This window comes from Piliocolobus tephrosceles, chromosome 13, assembly GCF_002776525.5.
Source record: "Piliocolobus tephrosceles isolate RC106 chromosome 13, ASM277652v3, whole genome shotgun sequence".
NCBI lineage: Eukaryota > Metazoa > Chordata > Mammalia > Primates > Cercopithecidae > Piliocolobus > Piliocolobus tephrosceles.
The window spans coordinates 108,870,460-108,896,568 of record NC_045446.1 but is presented as its reverse complement, the minus strand read 5'-3'; the positions used below and the strand labels follow the sequence as shown (position 1 = coordinate 108,896,568).

The window sequence follows — 26,109 nt, the reverse complement described above, 5'->3', positions numbered from 1 at the left end:
ATAACATAACATAACATAACATAACATAACATAACATAACATAACATAAAAATAAATAAATACAATACAATAAGTCCAAGAGAGGAGGAAGCAGAAATTAGGATGCCATCCCCACTCAATGAAGCACCAATGAATTGGCCTCATTTTAGTCCTTCCTCCATGCCAGATTCAAGCCACAGGGAAGGCAGCAAATAGTGGTGGTTGTGAGAAGGTGACCACGCAAGGGATGCTGTCACACACGACTCACTAGCCATTCCAAAAACAGCAGAGGGACCCAGAGTGGCTGCTTATTTCTTGTGAGAGAACCACAGATGCACCTATGACAGTGGCATCACATCTCCCCAGTGCTTGGATCCCCAGTGGATGCACACCACCAGTGCCATCATTAGCACCCCCTTTCCCTCCTTGCGGAAGCTGCTGCAGGAAGGAGCACTGTGAGGACAAAGCTGACGCTGGCTTCCAGGTGGTTGCCTACTCCTACCTATTTTCTTCCAGCACAAAATTTGCTAATCATGAAAATATTTCAGCGACTTGTTAAATGCCCCTTTTCTAACAATTTTTTTTTCTTTTTTGAGACAGAGTCTAGCTCTGTCACTCAGGCTGGAGTGCAGCGACACAATCTCTGCTCACTGTAGCCTCCATCTCCCAAATTCAAGCTATTCTTGTGCCTCAGCCTCCCGAGTAGCTGGGATTACAGGCGCCGGCCACAATCCCCCGCTTTTTTTTTTTTTTTTTTTTTGGCGACAGTTTCACTCTTGGTTGCCCAGCCTGGAGTGCAATGGCGTGATCTCGGCTCACGGCAACCTCCACCTCCCAGGTTTAAACGATTCTCCTGCCTCGGCCTCCCAAGCAGCTGGGATTATAGGCATGCACCACCACGCCCAGTTAATTTCTGTATTTTTAGTAGAGATAGAGCTCACCATGTTGGTCAGCCTGGGCAGCACAGCCTGTGCAACACAGCAAGACACCATCTCGAAAAAATAAAACAAAAATATAGCCTGTTTTCAAACAAATATTTAGTCCATTTGGCTTTTAACATTCTAGATTAATCATCAGGGAAATTATTACAGTATAAATATTATTGTATGTTTGAATATAACATTGAACTCTGCTGAAGAGGAAGACTCCAGGACCAATTTGACCATGATTTATCAGATTCATTATATGTATACTGCTGGCTAAAAACATATTAAAAAATAACTTTTTTCCTATAGCAAGAATCAGCAAAAACTTCAACCAAACTCACAAAATGAAGACAGCATACCATCTTTTTCCCTGACCTAACCCTACTTTTATTCTACATGCCTTTCAAAATCCTATTGCTGATTACATGAAATACCCAACCATCTCATGTTTTACATTAAGGAATTATGAAGAATCTTACATCCTTTGGGTGAGCTTTTCATAGGCATAAAACACAAATCAAGTTTTACAATAATTATATACTACCTTTATGAGGTAAACCCTCGTTTAGTAAATGCTACTTTTTTAGCGAGTTACAGAGCACTCGCTAAAAAAAAAAAAAAAAAATTCCCTACCGGATCCCCTCAATTAATTCGACAGAAAATGAGGGACTGACTATGTTAAGACAAAGCCTTGGTCCTAAGGAGCTCTAACAGGGGAGAGAGATGTTAATAAACTGAAGCTAAAAAGTAAACTAAAATCTGAACTATCTGATCAGCAAAAATAAAAAATGTAGTAGACAACATAAATTAAGTATAACTGGAAAAGTATACAAAAGCCCCTATGATCACCACACAAAGTAACCAGCACTCACAATTTGAAGAAACACCAATCTTTTAAGTAGACAACAGATATTTCATTGAATAGTACTAGTTAAACACTATCTTACTGTCATTCAAGAGAATGTCTACTGGCCAGGCACGGTGGCTCACACCTGTAATCCCAGCACTTTGGGAGGTCACAGTGGGTGAGTCACTAGAGGCCAGGAGTTTGAGACCAGCCTAGTCAACATGGTGAAACCCCATCTCTATCAAAAGTACAAAAATTAACTGGTGTGGTGGCACACGCCTGTCATCCCAACTACTTGGGAGGCTGAGGCAAGAGAATTGCTTGAACGTGGGAGGCGGAGGTGACATCATGCCCCTCACTGCATTGAACCGAGACTGTACGCCAGCCTGGGTGACAGACAGAGACTCTGTCTTTAAAAAAAAAAAAAGGCCGGGCAGGGTGGCTCATATCCGTAATTCCAGCACTTTGGAAGGCTGAGACAGGCGGATCACCTGAGGTCAGGAGTTCGAGACAAGCCTGACGAATATGATGAAACCCCGTCTCTACTAAAAATATAAAAATTAGCCAGCCGGGGCTCAGCACGGTGGCTCATGCCTGTAATCTCAGCACTTTGGGAGGCTGAAGCAGGCGGATCACGAGGTCTGAAGATCGAGATCATCCTGGCTAACACAGTGAAACCCCATCTCTACTAAAAATACAAAAAAAAATTAGCCGGGTGTGGTGGCAGGCACCTGTAGTCCCAGTTACTCAGGAGGCTGAGGCAGGAGAATGGCGTGAACTTGGGAGGTGGAGCTTGCAGTGAGCCGAGATCGCACCACTGCACTCCAGCTTGGGTGACAGAGCGAGACTCCATCTCAAAATAAATAAATTAATTAATTTTAAAAATAATAATTTAAAAAAACAGAGAATGTCTACTTCCCTCGAATGGAGGGGAATGCTGTATAAATCACAGGTCTATACAGCAGGTGACCTGAACAGGTCACTTTCTAAATAAATGGCTTTTGTGATTGAGACTTTGTTGTATACCTGAGAAGGTAACGTATGGAAGAACTTTTAGGACGGTGGGTAATCCACCACTCCAAGTCAGGCTCCATTATTAACTAAGTTACTTAACCACTCTGAGCCTAAATGTCTTTATATATAAAACAAGGATGATACCAACAAAGGGCTACTGCAAGAAATAAAGAAGTTTTAATGTAATTAAGATAGATGCCCCTCGCCAGGCGTGGTGGCTCATGCCTATAATCCCAGCACTTTGGGAGGCCAAGGCGGGCAGATCACAAGGTCAGGAGTTTGACACCAGCCTGGCCAACACAGTGAAACCCTGTCTCTACTAAAAATACAAAAATTAGTCAGGTGTGGTAGCACACACTTGTAGTCCCAGCTACTCAGGAGGCTGAGGCATGAGAATCGCTTGAACCCAGGAGGCAGAGGTTGCAGTGAGCCAAGACCATGCCACTGCACTCCAGCCTGGGCAACAGAGCAAGACTCCCTCTCAAAGAAAAAAAAAAAAAGAAAGAAAGAAAAAGAAAAAAAAGAAAAGATGGATGCCCCCTCCATACCTTTTCCATGCAGTTATTCCTTGGGGACCCACAAAGCCAACTACTAGCTGGGTGCAGTGGCTTGTGACTGTAATTCCAGCACTTCGGAAGGCCAAGGCAGGAGGATGGCTTGAGTCCAGACGCTTAAGGATGCAGTGAGCTATGATTGTGACACTGCACTCCAGCCTGGGCATCAGAGCAAGATTCTGTCTCTTAAGTAAAAAATAAATAAAAATAAAAATAGGCACTTGGTCTCAAATCACCCACTTGGCCCTCTTTCAAGTGTACTAAAAAATAAATAAATAAATACCTTTCTAAAAAAATAAAAACAAAACCAAAAAACTTACAAAGTATCTACTACTACAGAAGGCTCCATAACTGGTTATTGCAGGAGATAAGCAGGTTACAGGTGCTACCCTCAAGGACTTTACAATCTTGAGAGGTTAAGATAAATACAGAAAAAATATTGACACATTTCACACAGAGAAGATAAACCTAAGAGATCCTCATCACTTCACACATATTTCACCTATAGTCACATCACTTATATACAATTTGTAATGTAATCTCCTAGAGTGTAACAACTTAATACCTACCACTATGCTTGAGTGTGCAAATACAGGAAGGAAAGGAATGGAGGGAGTTAAGTAGTAGTCCAATTAAATGCTATATACTAATTTGCAAATTCTAAGTGCATCTCACTTCCAAAATACAGGAAGTTTCCTAAGGTGCTTTTAGGAGGCCCAGGAGGCAAGGCGGATAGGGTAAGGCAGGAAAATTTAGAAGGCAGGAAATAATCTCTCTTTTTTTTTTTAAAGACAGAGTCTCACCCTGTCGCCCAGGCTGGAGTGCAGTGGCTGGATCTCGGCTCACTGCAAGCTCCGCCTCCCAGGTTCACGCCATTCTCCTGCCTCAGCTTCCCGAGTAGCTGGGACTACAGGCGCCCGCCACCTTGCCCGGCTAGTTTTTTTGTATTTTTTAGTAGAGACGGCGTTTCATCGTGTTAGCCAGGATGGTCTCGATCTCTTGACCTCATGATCTGCCCGTCTCGGCCTCCCAAAGTGCTGGGATTACAGGCTTGAGCCACCGCGCCCAGCCAATAATCATCTTTTAAAAATACTTTTTTGGCTGGGCGCAGTGGCTCACGCCTGTAATCCCAACACTGTGGAAGGCTGACGTGGGAGAATTATTTGAGCCCAAGAGTTTGAGACCAGCCTAGACAACATTGTCAGACTCTGTTTCTATTTTTTTCTTTTGTTTTTTTTGAGACGGAGTTTTGCTCCGTTGCCCAGGCTGGCGATCTCGGCTCACTGCAACCTCTGCCTCCCATAACCATCATGGCTCAGCTAATTTTGGTAGAGACGGGGTTTCACCATGTTGGCCAGGCTGGTCTCAAACTCTTGAACTCAGGTGATCCCCCAGCCTCAGTCCTCCAAAGTGCTGGGATTACAGGTGTGAGCCACGGTGCCAGGCCTGACCCTGTCTCTATTTTTAAAAAAAAAAATACTAGTTAATAATAATGAATAAAAATAAAATATATATATATATTTTCTTTGAGACGGAGTTTTGCTCTTCTTGCCCAGGCTGGAGTGCAATGGTGCGATCTCGGCTCACCGCAGCCTCTGTTTCCCAAGTTCAAGCAATTCTGCTGCCTCAGCCTCCCACGTAGCTGGGATTATAGGGCTGCGCCACCACACCTGGCGAATTTTTTGTATTTTTAGTAGAGAAGGGGTTTCTCCATGTTAGTCAGGCTGGTCTCGAACTGACCTCAGGTGATCCACCCGCCTCGGCCTCCAAAGTGCTAGGATTACAAGCATGAGCCACCATACACCCGGGCAATAAAATATTTTTTTAAATTCAAAAAAAAAAATGTAATTTTCTTTCAAGCTCATGCTTTTAAATGTATTTTTCTAATAAACTATATCCCATTTAAAAATCATCAATACCTTAATGTTTCAATTATATAAACTAATTAAAAATAAGGGTGGGGCGTGGTGGCTCACTTTGGAAGACTGAAGCGGGTGGATCACCTAAGGTCAAGAGTTCGAGACCAGACTGACCAAAAAGGTGAAATCCCGTCTCTACTAAAAATACAAAAATTAGCTGGGTATGGTGGTGGGTGCCTGTAATCCCAGCTACTTGCGAGGCTGAGGCAGGAGAATCGCTTGAACCTGGGAGGAGGAGGTTGCGGTGAGCTGAGACTCTTGACCTCTGGTGATCCACTTGCCTCGGCCTCCCAAAGTGCTGGCATTACAGACATGAGCCACCATGCCCAGCCTACAATAAGATATTTTGAGAGACCACATTTATATAACTTTTACTACAGTGTATTTTATAATTGTACTCTTTCATTATTGTTGTTGTTAATCTCTTACTGTGCCTAATTTGTAAACTAAGCTTTATCATAGGTACGTATGTATAGGAAAAACATAGTATATGTACAGGGTTCAGTACTATTCGGGGTTTTCAGGCATCCACTGGGTGTCCTGAACATATCCCCTAGGATAATGGAGGATTACTGTATTTACAATGGCTCTGAAACCTCCCTTTTCAGAAAAAGTTTGCCAACCTCTGTTCTGTTTCATAATGGAATGTAAAGTCTCTTACTAAATTGAGCCAGGTACGGTGGCTCATGCCTGTTATCCCAGCACTTTGGGAGGCTGAGGTGGGCAGATCAACTGAGGTCAGGAGTTCGAGAGCAGCCTGGCCAACATGGTGAAAATCTGTCTCTAGTAAAAAATAAAAATAGAAAAATTAGCCAGGTATAGTGGCGCAAGCCTGTAATCCCAGCTACTCAGTGGCTGAAACACGAGAATCATTTGAACCTGGGAGGTGAAGGAAACAGTGAGCTGAGAACGTGCCACTGCACTCCAGCCTGGGTGACCGAGCAAATAAATAAATAAATAAACTCTCTTATCAAATTAAACACTTTGATACTTCTACATTTACATTTAAAGCAATTTACTTATTTTTGAGACAGGGTCTCACTCTGTTCCCCAGGCTGGAGTGCAGTGGCTCGCTCAACAACTCATTGCAGCCTCGATCTCCTAGGCTCAAGCTATCATCCCTAGCAGCTCAAACTTAGAGGAAGGCACCACCATGCCTGGCCAATATGTGTATTTTTTGTAAAGACAGGGTTTCACCATGTTGCCCAGGCTGATCTGGAATTCCTGGGCTCAAGCTGGGATCAAATGATCTACCTACTTCATCCTCTCAAAATGCTGGGATTACAGGTGTGAGCCCGGCATACATTTAAGGCCAATTTAGGTGACTTTTTCTCTTCACTTCCCACTCCTCTCCTCCCTGCCCAATTGTCTTTTGGCTTACTAGCCACTTTCTTCGCATAGAAGTACTTATGCACATGTTTATTACAATATCCTGGGGTGGCAAAAAGAAAACCGGAGGCTCTAACTTTAGTTTAATAACAAGCATTCTAGCACAAACATTTTTCCAATAGTAAGTTTAAGTTCCATAATGGATTAGTAAATCAGGCCTATGTTAACCGGAACCCATGTCTTACGCCAATTTTTCCATCTGTATAGATCCCATATTGGAGGAAGGAAAGAGATTAACAGTTCCCAGTGCTAATTCAATAAACTGATTAAGAGTTGGCTGGAATAATATTCATCCAGCTTCAACAACAAACATAAAACAGGTATGAGATGGTGACTTAGAACTAAATATGTGTATGGCCAGGCGTGGTGGCTCACACCTGTAATCCCCGCACTTTGGGAGGCCCAGGCGGGCATATCACCTGAGGTCGGGAGTTCGAGACCAGTCTGACCAACATGGAGAAACCCCGTCTCTACTGAAAACAGGAAAAAAAAAAAAAAAATCAGTTGGGCATGGTGGCACATGACTGTAATCCCAGCTACTCAGAAGGTTGAGGCAGGAGAGAATCACTTGAACCTAGTAGGCAGAGGTCACGGTGAGCTGAGATCGTATCATTGCATCTAGCCTGGGCAACAAGAGTGAAACTCTGTCTCAAAAAATTAAAATTAAAATTAAAAAAAAAAAAAAAAAATAAATATGTGTCATTCTTGAGGGGAATTAAACAGACTTTTTTTTTTTTTTTTTTTTTGAGACCGAGTCTCACTCTGTAGCTCAGGCTAGAGTGCAGTGTTACGATCTTGGCTCACTGCAACCTCTGCCCTAGGTTCAAGGAATTCTCCTGTCTCAGCCTCCCAAGTAGCTGGGATTACAGGCGTCTGCCACCACGCCTGGCTAATTCTTGTATTTTTTAGTACAGGCAGGGTTTCGTTGACAGAGCTGGTCTGGAGCTCCTGACCTCAAGTGATCTGCCCACCTCGGCCTCCCAAAATGCTGGGATTACAGGTGTGAGCCATGGGGCCCGGCCCAGAAATTTTGTTAAAAAGAATTAAATGTGTGGGACATCTGTGGATTTGACAGTAGGTTCTTCACCACTTAGAGTACCTGAAGTCAAGGTGTGGTGACACATTTAAGACTTTCAACAATAAAAATGAAATAAAGTGAAAAAAGAGTAAACCTCATGCTCAAAACATCAAGGGTAAAAGAGATGGTGCAATCTAGTAACATCACAGAGGTATTCAAAGATCTGGAAAGCAGCATAAACCTATCAGACTGACACATCAGAAAGTACTACGTTTTCAGAGCAACTAGAAATATGTGCTGGGGGGGAGCACAGGGGGAGGAGACAGTACTAAAACCAACCTCTGAGACAAGTAATACAAAAATAAAACATCCCTCTCCCTACACTGGAATGGAAAAGCTAGAAGCCTACTTTCTGTGAAACTATCAAACCTGAAAAGCAATTTGAGTCGAAACTTTGAGTCCTCTTTATTCTTCCCAAATAATTAAACATTCTGCAGAATAAATCAAAATTCAATACACATACTTTAAATAGATGAAGGAGTGGCCGGGCGCGCGCGGTGGCTCAAGCCTGTAATCCCAGCACTTTGGGAGGCCGAGACGGGCGGATCACGAGGTCAGGAGATCGAGATCATCCTGGCGAACACGGTGAAACCCCGTCTCTACTAAAAAAATACAAAAAACTAGCCGGGTGAGGTGGCGGGCGCCTGTAGTCCCAGCCACTCGGGAGGCTGAGGCAGGAGAATGGCGTGAACCTGGGAGGCGGAGCTTGCAGTGAGCTGAGATCCGGCCACTGCACTCCAGCCTGGGCGACAGAGCGAGACTCCGTCTCAAAAAAAAAAAAAAAAAAGATGAAGGAGTAAGACTTAAGGAAGGATTTTATTTGGGCTACCCTGTAGAATAGGACTACCTATATCTTACTCTGTATTTACAGAAACACTTTAATAAGAATACAGACTATTCTTATTCTTTTAGAATAGAGGGCCGGGCCCAGTGGGTAACAAGAGCAGATACTCCGTAAAAAAAAAAAAAAAAAAAAAAAAATACAGAATACAGAATCTCTTTAATAAAGAGATTATTCTTAAGCAGGGATCACTAATCAATACAATTTTGAGTGTACTGCACCCACATGTCTGATACGAGACACTCATTATAAAGGTATTTTTTTCTGTGCCAGAGGAAATTTTTTCGTCCTTAACGATATATCCCTAAAAAGCAAACTAACAAACTTTAGCATTTGAATACCTTTGATGCATTTTAAAAGAGGCGACACATTTAAAGTTTCCTTTCACACACCTAAACTTTCTGTAAGGATTTTATTATAATTTCTAATTAAAATTAGTACTACACCACCAATATAATCCACACACAAATACTTGTGTCATTAATTACAATACCAATTATTTAACATGAGAAAAACCAGCCCTAAAAAGGTAGCTATGAAACCACTGGCACGCACTACAGGAGTGTTAATTCACACACAGGACTTATTAGGCATTTGAATTGCACATTACATTGGCTAAGCGCTTCATATTCACTGTATTAGCGTTTTCTAGTCCAAAACAGCCCAAGAAGAACTTTACAGAAGAGGAACCGAGGCCCAGAGAGGAACCAAAGAAAACCAAATTTTACCCTGGAGGAAATAACACCATTCTGCTAGAACGTGCCAGATACTTCTAATCACTTTTCATGAGCAATATGAATTTTGCCAAAGTAATTAACGAATATGAAAAACACCAAGAAAACGTACTGAATTCTAACAAAGCGTCTGACTGCTTAAACACTTAATTACTTGAGACTAACTACATTTCATTATATAGAAACAACTACAAGGAAGTCAGTCTCCCAAATGACAAACTTAGTGGCTAAATATAAAGGAGTTATTTTTGTTCGTATTTGCAAAAAACAAACAAACAAGCGTAATCAAAGAAGCTCATCGAACAAGTTTAAAGTCAGGACTTGTAAAAAGGAGTCAGAACCGTTACCAGAAAAAAAGAACCCAGCTCAAGCGGTGTGGTAGGGAGGAAGTTATTAAGAAGTTAGAATCTGCTGCTGCTTAACAGGCTCAGCCAGTCCATCTTTCAGAAGATAATAGTTCTAACCAGAACTTGTGGTTTAATCAGTGCATATCTCAGCACCAGCAATGGATCACATCCAGTGTTTCTGAGGGTAACAAAAAACTTGAGCATCACATCCAGTGTTTCTGAGGGTAACAAAAAACTTGAGCTGGCGCTAGATGTGGAGGAAAGTTATTTCCTTGCCCCACTTAAACATCCCTATGTCTTTTATCTTCGGGTTACATCTTAATGAGAAGGCACTATACTCTCACCCAGAGCACAGCTTCCCTGCGGAGCTGTCCTGACCCTAGCCAGGTTCCTCAATCAGAGCCCAGGAACCTAATTCCCTGGTTAGATCTCACCCAGCCAAGAGCCCCAGCCGGTAAATCAAACACTCTTCCTCACGCCCTCCCTGCTAACCTCCCAGGCCAATTCCGTGACCTACATCCCTACACCCTGCACAGAGCCCCAAACTCCGCACCCCCCCATTACACTTCCGCCCCACTGGCTTCCCAGTTAACCTTCGCCCCAGCCCCCACTCCATCTTTGTCTGGCTACCCCAAACGCGGCACCCCAGCGTTTCCCGACTCCCAACGGCAGCCCCTCCCCCACGCCGCCCCCCACCCTCCCGGCCTCATCCCCGCCCCCACGTCCCCCATCCCCCGGCCGGTCACCCCGGCTCCGCGCCTCCCCGGCTTCACCAGACACGTCCCCTCCCCCGCTTCCTCCGTCCGCTCGTTCCCCACCCCGCGGCCCTCCGCCCACGCCCACCCTGCAACAGCGGGCGCTCCGCAGGCCTTTCACCTTGTCCATGAGCTTCCAGCACTTCTCCACCATCTTCTTGTCCACGGTCCCCGGCGGGTGGGGGCTGAGGTGGTGGTGGTGGTGGTGGTGGTGGTGCGGCTGGAAGGCGTCCTTCATGAGCCCAATCAGGCCACCCGAGCCCGAGCCCCCGGAGCCGCCGCCGCCCCCGGCCCCAGAGCTCTTCTTCACGTTGCCGGCCATGGCCCGGGCAGGGTCGGAGCCCAGGCGGGTCCGCCGGCTCGGCTCGACTGCGAGCGAGGGAGAGAAGCAGGGCGTGAAGGAGGGGCCTCTCCCGGCCGCCGCCGCCGCCGCCGCCGCCGCCGCCGGCTATCCGGGCGGAGGGAGGAGCGGCCGTGGGGAGGGGAGTGGGCGGTGCCGGGAGAGCGCGAGACGCGCCCCTTCCGAGCGCGCGAGCCCAAGGCAGGCGGGGCGCGCGTCCCGGAGGCGGATCGGCTTACTGGTGACCTCGGGGAATCGGCCGACCGCGGCCGGACTGCGCAGCGACGACCCCCGAGCCACCGGCTCCGAGCAGCCCGCGTGCCCACAGCTCCCGGAAAGCCGCAGCCAGGTTTCCGTGCCCGTCTCCCCCGCCCCTACGCCGGGGGCGGGGCGGGGCCAGGCTGGGGCGGGGCCGGCGGAACCTTCGGGCCTGCGCCCTCTGCTGGAGAAACGGGGAAAGGAGCGGCGGGGGATTGGAGGCGGGGGTAGGTCCAAGGTGGAGTCTGCGTAGTAGCCAGAAACCGAGACTTCCATGCTCCTTGTGGGCGGGAGGTTGGCGCTCCTGGGGTGGGTCATGGGAATGTTTAAATTAAGACAGGTGGCGATGGAATGGAAGTCTTGATGTCAAGTCTTTCCCCACGCCTGACAAATGAGGAAATGGAGATTAGAGGTATTTGCTTATTTACACTGTGGGAGGATGGTGGGAGAAAAAGGAAAGTTATTTCTCCACCCCTGATTATTTTCAAGTCTTCATTAAGACACGACCAAGGACAGGAATATGAATACTGCGGCCTGTTCCAGCCGGATTAGGCCCCAGCAAGGCTTGAGACACTCAAGCCAGGAGCTCTTCTTCCAGGCCCTTTGACCTCTTGAAAAGAAAGTACTTCCTTTTTTTTTTTTTTTTTTTGGCTCGTGAAGACTAGTTACATTTCTGGGAATTGAGTCTCAAACATGTATTTAAGATTCTCCTACTCACAGGTCGGCGCCGCCAGCATGAGGGCCCCCTCAGAAGCTGACCTGCTGCTGGCTCTGCCCGAGGAGGTTCTGTCTCCCGCCAAGGGAACAGAAATGCTGTTCCCGGTCACTTCCACTTCTCGGTCAATTACACTTCTCTAATGTAAAAGTTCCGTTGGAAGAACTTTGAAAATAGGAACTTCCCTTCCAAAGAAGGAAGTGCCCTGCCCTAATTTACTAATTCTGAGCCTCGGTTTTGGGAGTTTGCAGACCCAGGTGTGTCAGTAAGTATTAGTTCCGCCTTCGATCCCCCCCCCAGGCTCTTCCACAAAGCACCAAGGATTAGGGAGCTATATATATAGCTCCTGTAAAGGGGAAAATATCTTTGAATGCAGGGACCTTTCAGCCAGGCATCCTGGGTTTGCAATTTAATCGCCTTTATCTAGAATTGATTTTGGAGTCCACATTATAATTTACTATCAGAAGAATTTCCTTTTATCAGTTTCCATTCAGGAAGAGAAGAATCTATGAAGGGAAAATCTAGGCAAAACTCCGTCCTTATTGCCAACACCTAGTCGCAGGTCCTCCTTTTCTTTTCCCTGGACTGTTGAAACCTTTTCCTCTGCCTTCAATTCATCCTGCCACCATAGGCTTCCTAAAGTACAGTTCAGACAGCATCACAAACTTTAAACACTTCCCATTGCCTCTGGAATAAAATTGACAATCAAGTTGCTCTAACTCCAAGCTAAATAACCTTGTAGTTTTATACTACTCCCTGGTACACATGTCCTATGCTAGCTGACTCACCAAGTCATCAAATACAATTCTTATTTATTTATTTATTTATTTTTGAGACGGAATCTCACTCTGTTGCCCGGGCTGGAGTGCAGTGGCCAGATCTCAGCTCACTGCAAGCTCCGCCACCCGGGTTTACGCCATTCTCCTGCCTCAGCCTCCCAAGTAACTGGGACTACAGGCGCCCGCCACCTCACCCGGCTAGTTTTTTGTATTTTTTAGTAGAGACGGGGTTTCACCGTGTTAGCCAGGATGGTCTCGATCTCCTGACCTCGTGATCCACCTGTCTCGGCCTCCCAAAGTGCTGGGATTACAGGCTTGAGCCACGGCGCCCAGCCATATTTATATTATTTTGAGACAGTCTCTCTCTGTCACCCAGGCTGGAGTGCAGTAGCACAATGTCGGCTCACTGCAACCACTGCCCACCGAGTAGCTGGGATTAAGGTGCCTGCTACCATGCCTGATTAATTTTTGTATTTTTAGTAAAGACGAGATTTCACGGTGTTGGCCAAGCTGACATGACCTCCAATTCCTGACCTGAGGTGATCCGCCCTCCTCGGCCTCCCAAAGTGCTGAGATCACAGGCATGAGCCACCGCACCTGGCCAATTCTTTCTTTCTTCATCACCATTACTCAGGCTGTTCCCTTATTCCCTCTGCCTGAAGTGTGCTTTAAAATCCAATCCATTTGGCCCAGTGCAGTGGCTCACGCCAGTAATCCCAGCACTTTGTGAGGCCGAGGGGGGAGGATCATCTCAGGTCAGGAGTTGGAGACCAGCTTGGCCAACATGGTGAAATCTGGTCTTTACTAAAAATACAAAAATTAGCTGGGTTTAGTGGCAGGCACCTGTAATCCCAGATACTCGGAAGACTGAGGCAGGAGAATCACTTAAACCCAGGAGCCAGAGGTTGTAGTGAGCCGACATTGTGCCACTGCACTCCAGCCTGGGCGACAAGAGTGAAACTCTGTCAAAAATAAATAAATAAATAAATAAATAAAGTAGGTTAATAAGAAAAGGAAGATTGCCCTTTTTTTACCTTTTTTTTTCCCCAAAAAAAAAAATTTAGCTGGGCGTGGCGCGAGCCACCACGCCAGGCCACAATTTTTATTTGGCTTGTTTTAGAAAACGTACAAGAGAGGGGATTGGACTGTTAATCACAATGTCATTCCCATTCCAGATTATGCTAGAGTTGGTTCATCCTGCATCACATCGTGTAACATGTAGCCTTTTTCTTATCCCACTTCACCTTCACCCCAAACGACATCCTCATTCCACACCTGAAAGTCCATTGACTGAGCCGGGCATGGTGGCTCATGCCTATAATCCCAACACATTGGGAGGCTGAGGCTGGCGGATCACTTGAGGTCGGGAGTTTGAGACCAACCTGACCAACATGGCGAAGCCCTGTCTCTACTAAAATACAAAAAGTAGCCAGGCGTGGTTGGCGGGCACCTGTAATCCCAGCTACTCTGGAGGCTGAAACAGGAGAATGCCTTGAACCTGGGAGGCGGAGATTGCAGTGATCCGAGATCGCACCACTCCACTTCAGCCTGGGCACAGAGCGAGACTCTGTCTCAAAAGAAGAAAAGGAAAATCCATTGACTGAACGTATTTGTAAACTACATTCTCTTCTGGGGTATATAGTTGCTTGTATTCTGCAATCTCTATTCCAATGTCATTCTATGCATCAGGATGAGAAAAGAAAAATAGCTCAAAGCTGTCTGAACTGTGTGAGGTATGCAAAATTATCAGGCCCAGAGAAACATGAGTATGGGACTTCAGTCACAAACCCCCGACCCATGCCTGGGGGAATGGTTTAAAGGCATTTGGTCCCTGACTAGCTGCCTCACCCATCATCTTCATGTTACTGGAATACAACGTACAGCCAATCACATACCTTATGCTATGTTAATGTAAGTGATTAGCAGACAGTTTAGGAACTGCCTCCTCTTTGCATTTGTTTGTTTATTTATTTATTTATTTTCGGTGGGGTGGTGGTGGTCTCAGGTTGCCCAGGCTGATCTTAAACTCCTGGCCTCAAGTGATCCTCCCGCCTGGGCCTCCCAAAGTGCCAAGGTTATAGGCATGAGCCACCACACCTGGCCTCTTTTTTCCTTTAAAAACACACTTGTCAGGAGGCTGAGGCAGGAGAATGGCATGAACCCAGAGGCGGAGCTTGCAGTGAGCGGAGATCGCGCCACTGCACTCCAGCCTGGGCAACAGAGCGAGACTCTGTCTCAAAAAACAAAAAAAAAAAGACTTGTTGGCCGGGCCTGGTGTCTCACGCCTGTAATCTCAGCACTTTGGGAGGCGGATCACGAGATCAGGAATTCAAGACCAGCCTGGCCAAGATGGTGAAATGCTGTCTCTATTAAAAATACAAAAAATTAGCCAGACTTGGTGGTGGGAGCCTGTAATCTCAGCTACGCGGGAGGCTGAGGCAGGAGAATCACTTGAACCGGGAGGCAGAGGTTGCAGTGAGCCAAGATTGTGCCACTGCACTCCAGCCTGGGCAACAAGAGTGAAACTCCATCTCAAAAAAAAAAAAACCCACACACACACACTTGTAACTGCTACTAATCTGAGCCTATTGTCAAGGGCAACTTGAATCTATGCTCCTGGATTGCTGTCCTCAAACTTGGCCCAAGTAAACTCTCTGCTTAAATTTGTGCCAGTCTTTTCCTTTACATCAACAAGTAATGGGGACACTAATCATTCCACGGAAAAAAAAGTTCCCAGCCAAGCATGGTAGCTCCTGCCTGTAGTCCCAGCACTTTGGGAGGCTGAGGCAGATGGATTGCTTGAGCCCAGGAATTCGAGACCAGGATGGGCAACATAGCGAAACCCTGTCTCTATAAAAAAATGCAAAAATTTGCCAGGCTCAGTGGCTCATGCCTGCAATCCCAGTACTTTTGTTACAGGAAAGCGGTCCCGATCCAGATCCCAAGAGAAGGTAAGGTCTTGGATCTCACACAAGAAAGAATTCAGGGCGACTCTAGAGTAAAGTGAAAACACGTTCATTAGGAAAGTGTTGGAACAGAAGAATGGTGACTCCGTAGACATAACCATTTTTATGGTTATTTCTTGATGATATGCTAAACAAGGGGTGGATTATTCATGCCTCCCCTTTTTACACCATATAGGGTAACTTCCTGATGTTGCCATGGGATTTGTAAACTGTCATGGCGCTCGTGGGAGTATAGCAGTGAGGACGACCAGAGGTTACTCTCGTCACCATCTTGGTTTTGGTGGGTTTTGGCCAGCTCCTTTACTGCGACCTGTTTTATCAGCAAGGTTTTTATGATCTGTATCTGTGCCAACCTCCTATCTCATCCTATGACTTAGAATGCCTTCACCTTCTGGGAATGCAGCCCAGTAGTTCTCAGCCTCATTCTACCCAGCTGCTCTTCAAGATGGAGTTGCTCTGGTTCACACAACCCTGACACTTGGAGACCAAAGCAAGCAGATCACCTGAGGTTGGGAGTTCCAGACCAGCCTGGCCAACATGGTGAAACCCCATCTCTACTAAAAATACAAAAATTAGCTGAATGTGGTGGCACATGCCTGTAATCCCAGCTACTGGGGAGACTGAGGCACAAACATCTCTTGAACCCAGGAAGTGGAGGTTGCAGTGAGCTGAGATTGCACCACGACACTCCAGCATGGGCCACAGAGTGAGACTGTCTCAAAAAAAAAAAAAAGAAAGAAAAACCTCCCAGACAGGCTTCTAGATGAGGAGGACAGGGACAGGAACCCCCGCTGCATTACAGCACAGGAGAAGGAGGTGGTGGAGGGAGAATAAATGAAAAACATGCTCAAGATTAGAAGAAGCTAGTCTGATGGTAGTGGGCTATCAGAACTTATTAACATTAGTCTCATGTCAAAGAAAAGAGTCAAACTCTGTAAAATATCTGAAGAGATTTATTCTGAGCCAAATATGAGTGACCAATGGCCCGTGACACAACTCTCAGGAGATCCTGAGAACAAGTGCTGAAGGTGAACAGGCTACAATTTGGCTTTTTGCATTTTTTGTTTTTTTTCAGACGGAATTTCACTCTTGTTGCCCAGGCTGGAGTGCAATGGCGCGATATCGGCTCCCTGCAACCTCCGCCTCCCAGGCTCAAGAGATTCTCCTGCCTCAGCCTCCCAAGTAGCTGGGATTACAGGCACCCACCAAAATGCTCGGCTAATTTTTTGTATTTGTAGTAGAGACAGGGCTTCACCATGTTGGTCAGGCTGGTCTTGAACTCCGGACCTCAGGTGATCCACCTGCCTTGGCTCCCAAAGTGCTGGGATGACAGGCGTGAGCCACTGCGCCGGCTTGCTTTATACATTTTAAGAAAACATAAGACATCAATCAATATATGTAAGATGTATGTTGGTTCGGTCTAGAAAGGCAGGACAACTGGAAGTGAGGAAGTAGGTAAGGGAATTAGGGTTAGAGTTAGGTTCCAGGTCATAAGTGAATTCAGAGATTTTCCAATTGACAATTGCTTGAAAGAGTTATTATCTAAAGATCTGGAATCAATAGAAAGGAATGTCTGGGTCACAATAAGGGGTTGCAGAGACCAAGATTTTTTTTTTTTTTTTTTTTAGACAGAGTTTTGCTCTTGTTGCCCAGGCTGGAATGCAGTGGCGCGATCTTGGCTCACTGCAACCTCCACCTCCTGGGTTCAAGCGATTCTCCTGCCTCAGCCTCCCAAGTAGCTGGGATTACAGGCGCACATCACCATGCCCAGCTAGTTTTTGTATTTTTCAGTAGAGAAGGATTTAATAAGTTTTCAGTAGAGAAAGGATTTAATAAGTTTGAGCTGGTCTCAAACTCCTGCCCTCATGATCTGCCCACCTCAGCCTCCCAAAGTGCTGGGATAACAGGCATGAGTCACCGTGCCCAGCCTCTTGTGGCTTATTTCTACAGATCTGCTCCTGACAATAGGCAATGGACCAAAAATATTGAGGGTGACAGAGTTGAAGAGAAGTACCTAAAGAAGGCCAGGCCAGGCGCACTGGCTCATGCCTGTAATCCCAACACTTTGGGAGGCTGAGGCAGGTGGATCACGAGGTCAGGAGTTCAAGACCAGCCTGGCCAAGATGGTGAAACCCCATCTCTACTAAAAATACAAAAATTAGCCACGCGTGGTGGTGGGTGCCTGTAATTCCAGCTACTCGGGAGGCTGAAGCAGAGAATTGCTTGAACCCGGGAGGTGGAGGTTGCAGTGAGCTGAAATCACATCACTGTACTCCAGCCTGGTGACAGAACAAGACGCTGTCTGAGGAAAAAAAAAAAAAGATAGCCTGGTGCAGCGGCTCATGCCTGTAATCCAAGAACCTTGGAAGACCAAGGCAGGCAGATCACTTGAGGCCAGCAGTTCGAGACCATGCTGGCCAACATGGTGAACTCCGTCTCTACAAAAAATATAAAAATTAGCCAGGTGTGGTGGCATGCGCCTATAGTCCCGGCTACTCAGGAGGTTGAGGTGGGAAGATCACCAGAGCCCGGGGAGGCTGAGGCTGTAGTGAGCCGTGATCATGCCACTGCACTCCAGTCTGGGTGACAGAGAGAGACACTGAAAAAAAAAAACTGCCGGGCGCGATGGGTCACACCTGTAATCCCAGCACTTTGGGAGGCCGAGGCGGGTGGATCACGAGGCCAGGAGATCGAGTCCATCCTGGCTAACACAGTAAAACCCCGTCTCTACTAAAAATACAAAAAAATTAGCGGGGCGCAGTGGTGGATGCCTGCAGTCCCAGCATGAACCTGGGAGGTGGAGCTTGCAGTAAGCCGAGATCGTGCCACTGCACTCCAGGCTGGGCAACAGAGCGAGACTCCATCTCAAAACAGTCTGCAGGTCCCCTAATCCAAAAGGAGAAAAGCCCTGAAGTTTCTGCTGTTTTCCCTCTAACCAGTATTGTGCCCAGAGATCCAAGTGGCAGATAGATGGCAAGCCTCAGGATAGCACAGAGCCGCAGGGAGAGTGAGGGCTGCCTGACAAGGGAGGGCCACCCATCATACTCTCTCCCCCACATTAATTCTTCCAGCCACTCCTGGCTCCAGCAGGACACTAAGAAGTATCCCCAAAGGAAGTCACCCCCAATATTGCCCAGCAAATAATTTAAAAGCAAAAATGTAGGAAACTCAGGAGAAGGTCAAGCAGGTCCACTAGAGGGAGCCCCAACCAACTCTATGCTGCAGGGAGCCTCCCAAAGCAATCTCTCAACACCTGTCTGAAAATCAACCACACAAGGGAATGGGGAAATGTAGCAATAGATTAAGTTACTAGGAGAGAAGATAGCCATGTAAACACCCAGCTAAAACACAGGCTTTTCAAGAGCTACAAAATCAAACATTTAAATATCAGGAAACTGATGCTGAGCAAAGTCAAATGGCTTGCCTCAGTTTACATATCCACAGTTGGGACTCAAGCTCAAATGTCTTGTCTCTAACCTGAGCACTTTCCTGCACACTTGCATCCCTCTAGGTCAGTACCCTGGAGTCCATGGGTCCGCTGTTCCTTTGTGTCTCATTTCTCTGAAGTGGGAAACTCCCTCGACTACCTATTCCTGCACTTATTACCCTCATTCCACAGTGTACCGAAGAGGATCTTCAGTGGTTTGGGGGTTTTGTTTGTTTGTTTGTTTGAGACAGGGTCTCCCTCTGTCATCCAGGCTGGAGTGCAGTGGTGCAATCATAGCTCACTGCTACCTCAACCTCCCAGGCTCAAGTGGTTCTCCTGCTTCAGCCTCTCAAGTAGCTGAGACTAACAGGTGTGCACCACCATGCCAGGCTAATTTTTTAAATTTTTGTAGAAATGAGGTCTCACTGTGTTGTCCAGGCTGGTCTTGAACTCCTGGCCTCAAGTAATCCTCCTGCCTCAGCTTCTGAAAATGTTGGGATTATAGGCATGAGCCACCGCCCCCAGCTTAGATCTTCAGTTTTAAACCTACTAATGTCATTTTGCTGATGGGACCTCGGGATGTCAATTGTCCAACATGGCTACTGTCAGTCCTTTTCCTCTGTATCAGCACAACATATTATCTCAGATGTGTACATCTGAATTTGGAAGTCTCCAAATTGTAGGCCATGTCTACATGGCAATGAATCATAACTAATTGGCCTTCAAAGCCCTTTCTTCTCAAACTATACTTAGGATTTTGGGATAAGGAAAGAACTGACCCTTTGAGACCTTGATATTTTAAGCTTTGTGAGCTGATTTAGCCCATTCCACCTTCCTACGAACTCCATGTTTCCCAGTTGCCTGGACAACATACAGCCTCCCGAAACCCAACCTTCCAGCCCTCAGTCCTGCCCTCAAGAGAAATTTGCCACCAAGGATTGGCTCCCAGGACCCAGGCCCCACCTCAGGCTCCTCGCTAGTTGGGCCTTCTCTCTGCCACTCCCCACGGGTGGGTCACTCCACAGGGAGCCCCAACACTGGCAGGAGAGGATCCTACAGGTAGGTAGAGGGGGTTGAGGATGATGGGAAGAGGGAGGGGAGCAGGTACAGGGATTTAGTTTATCTAAAAGAGAGTTGCAAGGAGTGACTTCTGTACAGTCAGCCTGGTTGAGAGAAAAAACTTCATCCTCCCCATTGACCCCAACCCTGCCTGAGGTTCCAAAGAGACTGTGAACTGACTTTTCTGAAGAGTATGAGAGACAAATTTGGAGTAGAACCAGGAGACTCCCCTGAGACTCCTGATTGAGTCAGGAAAGCATCCCTGTATCCAGACCTAAACATAAGGTCCCCTCCATCTCCCAGGACAGCAAGGAGATGCCACCTAAAAACAAAGAAAAGGGGAAGAAATCTGGGGCGCAGAAGAAGAAAAAGAACTGGGGTGAGTCATGGTGGGTGGAGGTGCCCCCTGCTTCTCCATGTTCTGGCATGAAGACCATGCAGCGCTCCTCCGGAGAGAATCCAGCCTTCTGCATGACAGGATGGAACTCTCTTGACCTTCCTCTTTCATGTCCTTGAAGTCAGCTGCAGGGAGCTGAGGAAGTGGGGAAATTGTCACTCACGCTCTCCTTTAAGCACCATCTAGCTCTGTGCCTTCCTAATATATTTGTCATGTGTATTTTGCATATCTGTTATGTGCTGGCCGGTAAGGACACAGTGATGACTTCAGTAGACTCTGCCACCATGGATCCCTCATTTAGTGGTCCTCAGGTCTCCTGTGGCAAAAGTGCAGGGTGTGGGTGAGGACGCAAGGAGAGTTAGGAATGCTGAGATCATGAAGAGCTGAGGCTCTGCCACTTGCCATGGCAGGTGCAGATGTGGAGGCTGAGTCCAGGCACAGGCTGGTGGTGCTGGAGAAGGAGCTGCTCCGAGACCACTTGGGTAAGGAGGGTAGAAGCTGGCATGGGGGTGGGCAACAGGGCAAGTGAAATGGGGCATTTCTGTATCCTGGGAGATTGGAGAGTTGGAGATACAGTGGGGTGCTAAGTTGAACCCTAACCATCCCCTAGTGGAAAAAGACAACGAGAGAGGGGTGGGCAGTGAGAGTTGATAAAGGAAGCTTTTTTTTTTTTTAGACAGAATCTTGCTCTATTGCCCAGGCTGGACTGCAGTGGTGTGATCATAGTTCACTGTAATCTCAAACTCCTGGACCCCAACAATCTTCCCACCTCAGCTTCACGAGTAGCTGGTGCACACCACCCTACCTGGCTACTTTATTTATTTCTTTTTCTTTTTTTTAATTTTATTTTATTATTTTATTTTATTTTACTGTCTTTTTTTTTAAGACAGAATCTTGTGCTCTGTTGCCCAGGCTGGAGTGCAGTTGCGCGATCTCGGCTCACTGCAACCTCTGCCTCCCAGGCTCAAGTGATTCCCCTGCCTCGGCCTCCCAAGTAGCTGGGATTACAGGTACACAGCCACCATGCCCGGCTAATTTTTGTATTCTTATTAGAGACGGGTTTTCACCATGTTGGCCAAGCTGGTCTCGAACTCTTGACCTCATGATCCTCCCACCTTGGCCTCCCAAAGTGCTGGGATTACAGGCATGAGCCACTACACCTGGCCCTATTTATTTTTCTTATAGAGACAAGGTCTCACTCTGTTGCCCAGGCAGGTCTCAAACTCCTGGCCTCAAGCGATTCTCCCACCTAAGCCTCCCAAAATATTGGGATTACAGGCATGAGCCACCATGCCGGGCTATCTGGAAAGCTATTTTGTACAGGCAGAACATGGAGAGAGTCTTTACTTCTTTTTTTTTTTTTTTTTTTTGAGACAGAGTCTTGCTCTGTCGCCCGGGCTGGAGTGCAGTGGCCGGATCTCAGCTCACTGCAAGTTCCGCCTCCCGGGTTTACGCCATTCTCCTGCCTCAGCCTCCCGAGTAGCTGGGACTACAGGCGCCCGCCACCTCGCCCGGCTAGTTTTTTGTATTTTTTTTTTTTTTTAGTAGAGACGGGGTTTCACCATGTTAGCCAGGATGGTCTCGATCTCCTAACCTCGTGATCCACCCGTCTCGGCCTCCCAAAGTGCTGGGATTACAGGCTTGAGCCACCGCGCCCGGCCGAGTCTTTACTTCTTAATAATGAGGAGCCTGTGAGACTCTAGGGATAAAAAACAAAAACAACAAAACCCAGAGAGAGAATAAGAGGCTGGACGCCCCGCCACCAGATTTCTAGAGATGGGCAAAATTCATCAAGTTTATGGGGGCTGATTTAGTGGGCCCCAGCCAGTTCTGACTGTGGCTCTGGGACTGCTCACAGCTCTACGGAGGGATGAAGCCCGTCGAGCCAAGGCTTCCAAAGACCAGCTGAAGCAGAGGCTGCAAAGGGTGGAGGCTGAGCTGGAAGGGTCCCGAAGTGAAGGGAAGGCCATATATGCAGGTGTGTGGTCTGTTGAGCAGGTGGGCAGGAGACAGGGGCCCGGAGGAAGACAACCAGCAGGGTCAGATGATGGCAAGGAAGGGAAACAAGGAGGGCTTCTGACTGCCAGGCCTGGTCTTGGTCTTCCCCGAACAGTACAAATCAGGCAGGATCCTGCAGGAATCAAAGGCAGGTAGGTTCCTGGGATCCCAGGCAGGGGCCTTCCAGGATGCCTGGTGCCATGTGCCTGATGCTGTGTAGGATACACATGCAGTCATAGCCATCACCTCAACCATCCCATGGGAGGGGAGAAGGACTAGCATCCCCATCCAAAGCTGGACTGGGGGAGGTGGGTTGGGCTTCCTTTCCCTTCCTCAGGTTTTCATGGTCTCCAGCTTCTCAGAATCACAAAAAGAACCAAGAAGACCATGGGCCGGGAGTGGTGGCTCATGCCTGTAATCCCAGCACTTTGGGAGGCCGAGGCGGGTGGATCAGGAGGTCAGGAGATCGAGACCATCCTGGCTAACACGGTGAAACCCCCGTCTCTACTAAAAATGCAAAAAATTAGCCAGGTGTGGTGGCAGGCGCCTGTAGTCCCAGCTACTTGGGAGACTGAGGCAGGAGAATGGGGTGAACCCGGGAGGCGGAGCTTGCAGTGAGCCGAGATCGCACCACTGCACTCCAGCCTGGGCAACAGAGAGAGACCCCGTCTCAAAAAAAAAAAAAAAGAAAAAAAAGAAGAAGAACAAAGAAGGCCTTTGTGCTCCTGTTCCACTAGACCAAGTAGAGTCTTCCCCACCCACAACTTCATTTCCTTTCTCCATCGCTCCATCTCCGACCTGGGTCACTGGCGGCCCACTGCCGCCACCCCAGAGATGAGTCGCCAGTGCCATGCCCTGCAGGAGGATATGCAATCCCGCAGCAAGCAGCTGGAGGAAGAAGTCAAGGGCCTTCAGGGGCAGCTATGTAGGTTTCCCCACCCCCCAAGCCCCTTGTCTCCAAGAGTTGCAGCAAGGGCCAGCATGAAGGGGCAGACTTCAAAGTCTCTGCTCCAGAAAGCTGCCACCCGGGCTCTGGGATCACTTTCCCCACTTTCACTGACCTCCACCACCGAGGACTGGAGCAGAGGGTTCGGGATGCCCAGAATCTCTGTTGTAAGTAAAGAAGAGGCGCCAGGCGCAGTGGCTCAGGCCTGTAATCCCAGCACTATGGGAGGCCAAGGTGGGCAGATCACCTGAGGTCAGGAGTTCGAGAACAGCCTGGCCAAATGGCGAAACCCCGTCTCTACTAAAAATATAAAAATTAGCCGGATGTGGTGGTGCACAGCTGTAATCCCAGCTACTCGGGAGGCTGAGGCAGGAGAATCGCTTGAATCCGGGAGGCAGAGGTTACAGTGAGCCGAGATCGCGCCATTGCACTCCAGCCTGGGCGACAGAGCAAGACTCTGTCTCAAAAAAATAAATAAAAATAAAAAAGAAGAGGTAGGCCTCACACCCCATTTCCTCCTCTCCAAGTCCAGCCCTACCTAACTCCCCACCACCGCCATGTCTCTTGTGAGCAAAACATATTCCCTTGTAGTTTAGCTGATTTCTACAACAAAACTAAGGGAAAATGTTTGACTTATTTACTTCTATATCTTCAAGACCTAGCACCCGGTAGGTCCTAAATAACTGTTCACCAAATAAATGAATAAACACTCCCAATAAGCAAAAATATTTTTAAAAACTAGGAAGCCTTTGCTTCTCTTCTCTTGCCTCCTGCTTACAAAATAATGTTGAAATATCTCAGCATGACACATGAGCTCTTGCACAATTTTGGTCTCAAAGTTTTCATACCTTAAAAATGCCTTCAGCCGGGCTCAGTGGCTCACCCCTGTAATCCCAGCACTTTGGGAGGCCAAAGTGAAAGGATTGCTTGAGGCCAGGAGTTTGAGAGACCAGCCTGGCCAATATGGTGAAATGCTGTCTCTACTAAAATTACAAAAATTAGCCGGGCATGGTGGCGTGTGCCTGTAATCTCAGATACTTGGGAGGCTGAGTCAGAAGAATCACTTGAATCCAGGAGGTGGAGGCTGCAGTGAGCCGAGATCGCACCACTGCACTCCAGCCTGGGTGACAGAGTAAGACTCCAACCAAAAAAAAAAAAAAAAAAAACAGCCTTTGGTTTAGCTATAGATGGCCAGGAGCTGCTTATCTCAAATTCCAAGTCAATCAATAACTCAATTGTTTTTGTTTTTGTTTTTGTTGTTGTTGTTTTTGGGGTTTTTTTTTTTTTTTTGAGACGCAGTTTAGTTCTAGTTGCTCGTGCTGGAGTGCAATGGCTCAATCTCGGCTCACAGCAACCTCTGCCTCCCAGGTTCAAGCAATTCTCCTGCCTCAGCCTCCCAAGTAGCTGGGATTACAGGTGTGTGCCACCATGCCTGGCTAATTTTTGTATTTTTAGTAGAGATGGAGTTTCACTATGTTGGCCAGGACTCCTGACCTCAGGTAATCCGCCCTCCCCGGCCTTCCATAGTGCTAGGATTACAGGTGTGAGCCACCACACCCGGCCAATGAATCAATGTTTACTGAGTACTTCCTGTATACTAGCTAGGTGCTTTGTCATCCATTATCGTGTTTAAAGGTCACAGCATACCCCTGAGAGATGTGTCATTCTCTCTTTAAAGATGAAGACACCAGCTAGCTGCGGTGGCTCACGCCTGTAATCCCAGCACTTTGGGAGGCCAAGAGGGGCGGATCACGAGGTCAAGAGATAGGGACCATCCTGGCCAACATCTCTACTAAAAATTAAAAAATTAGCTGGGCGTGGTGGCATGTGCTTGTAGTCCCAGCTACTCACGAGGCTGAGGCAGGAGAATTGCTTGAACCCAGGAGGCGGCGGTTGCAGTGAGCCGAGATCATGCCACTGCACTCCAGCCTGACGACAGAGTGAGACTCCATCTAAATAAATAAATAAATAAATAAATAAATAAATAAATAAATAAAAAGATGAAGATACTGAGGCTCAGAAAGAGACATGTCTGTGGTCACCTAGGTAGTAATCCGACTTTGGAGCTTTCTGTCTCAAGCCCACCATTCTCTGCTATACCTCAGTGGAGCTTCAGCTTTTACGGGGACTGCAGGAAAGTTGGGGATGCTGAGGGAGTCTGGAATGAGCCCATTCAAGGTCTCCTTTCCAGATACCTTTGGAGACTGGTCAAGGATAGAGTGTCACCATCCTGCTGTCTTTCATCCTGCCTGCCCCCAGAGGCGTGCCAAAGGGAAGCTGCGACTGCCCGGGAAGAGGCTGGACAAGCTCTAAGAGAGCGGGACCAGGCCCTGTCTCAGCTTCGGACCCACGTGGCAGACATGGAGGCAAAGTATGAGGAAATCTTACAGGTAAGCACCACCTCCTGGATCCCAGCCATCCCAGTACCCAGGATTCCCCCATGCCCACAAACCCCAGCTAGTGTGATGACTGACAACCCAGGGGTAAGGAGAAGTATCTTCAAGGGAGCCCTGCTCTATCCTGCGGGCAGAGAGGGCATACAACCATGTCTACTGGGCAAGGAAAGCTTACGAACCAACCTGGGGCAGCCCTCACTCCTTCCCTCTCTCTTCCTGGGAGCTGAAATACTGATGTCTGCAGGACAGTCTGGACAGGCTCTTGGCCAAGCTGAGAGCCACCAAGTCGCAGTGGGATGGGACGGCATTGAGACTCCATGCCAGGCACAAGGAGCAGCTACGCCAGTTTGGACTCACCCCCCTGGATCTTTGAGGCCACCAGCCCCTAGTCTCTAGTGTTCTCTGAGGCGCCAGCAATAAAGTGTCTTGATGTAGAACTCAGTAG

The 26,109-nt window shown here is 47.5% G+C and overlaps 2 protein-coding genes across 2 annotated transcripts in view; one reads left to right on the top strand and one right to left on the bottom strand.

Annotated features, from left to right (window-relative positions):
* CBL (Cbl proto-oncogene) overlaps positions 1 to 11,056 on the bottom strand; it is a 96,803-nt gene extending 85,747 nt beyond the window's left edge. Inside the window, exon 1 of the mRNA XM_023208459.1 lies at positions 10,505 to 11,056. Within this exon, the coding sequence (XP_023064227.1) occupies positions 10,505 to 10,705 (201 nt within the window). The 5' untranslated portion in view covers positions 10,706 to 11,056. The remainder of the gene's footprint in view (positions 1 to 10,504) is intronic.
* Positions 11,057 to 19,857: 8,801 nt separating this feature from the next.
* On the top strand, positions 19,858 to 26,105 carry CCDC153 (coiled-coil domain containing 153). The gene is made up of 5 exons (XM_031933876.1): positions 19,858 to 19,927; positions 20,231 to 20,306; positions 20,735 to 20,806; positions 25,528 to 25,658; positions 25,909 to 26,105. Exons 2-5 carry the CDS (start codon positions 20,243 to 20,245, stop codon positions 26,035 to 26,037), a joined length of 396 nt encoding a protein of 131 aa, XP_031789736.1. The 5' UTR covers positions 19,858 to 19,927; positions 20,231 to 20,242; the 3' UTR covers positions 26,038 to 26,105.
* Positions 26,106 to 26,109: the final 4 nt, after the last annotated feature.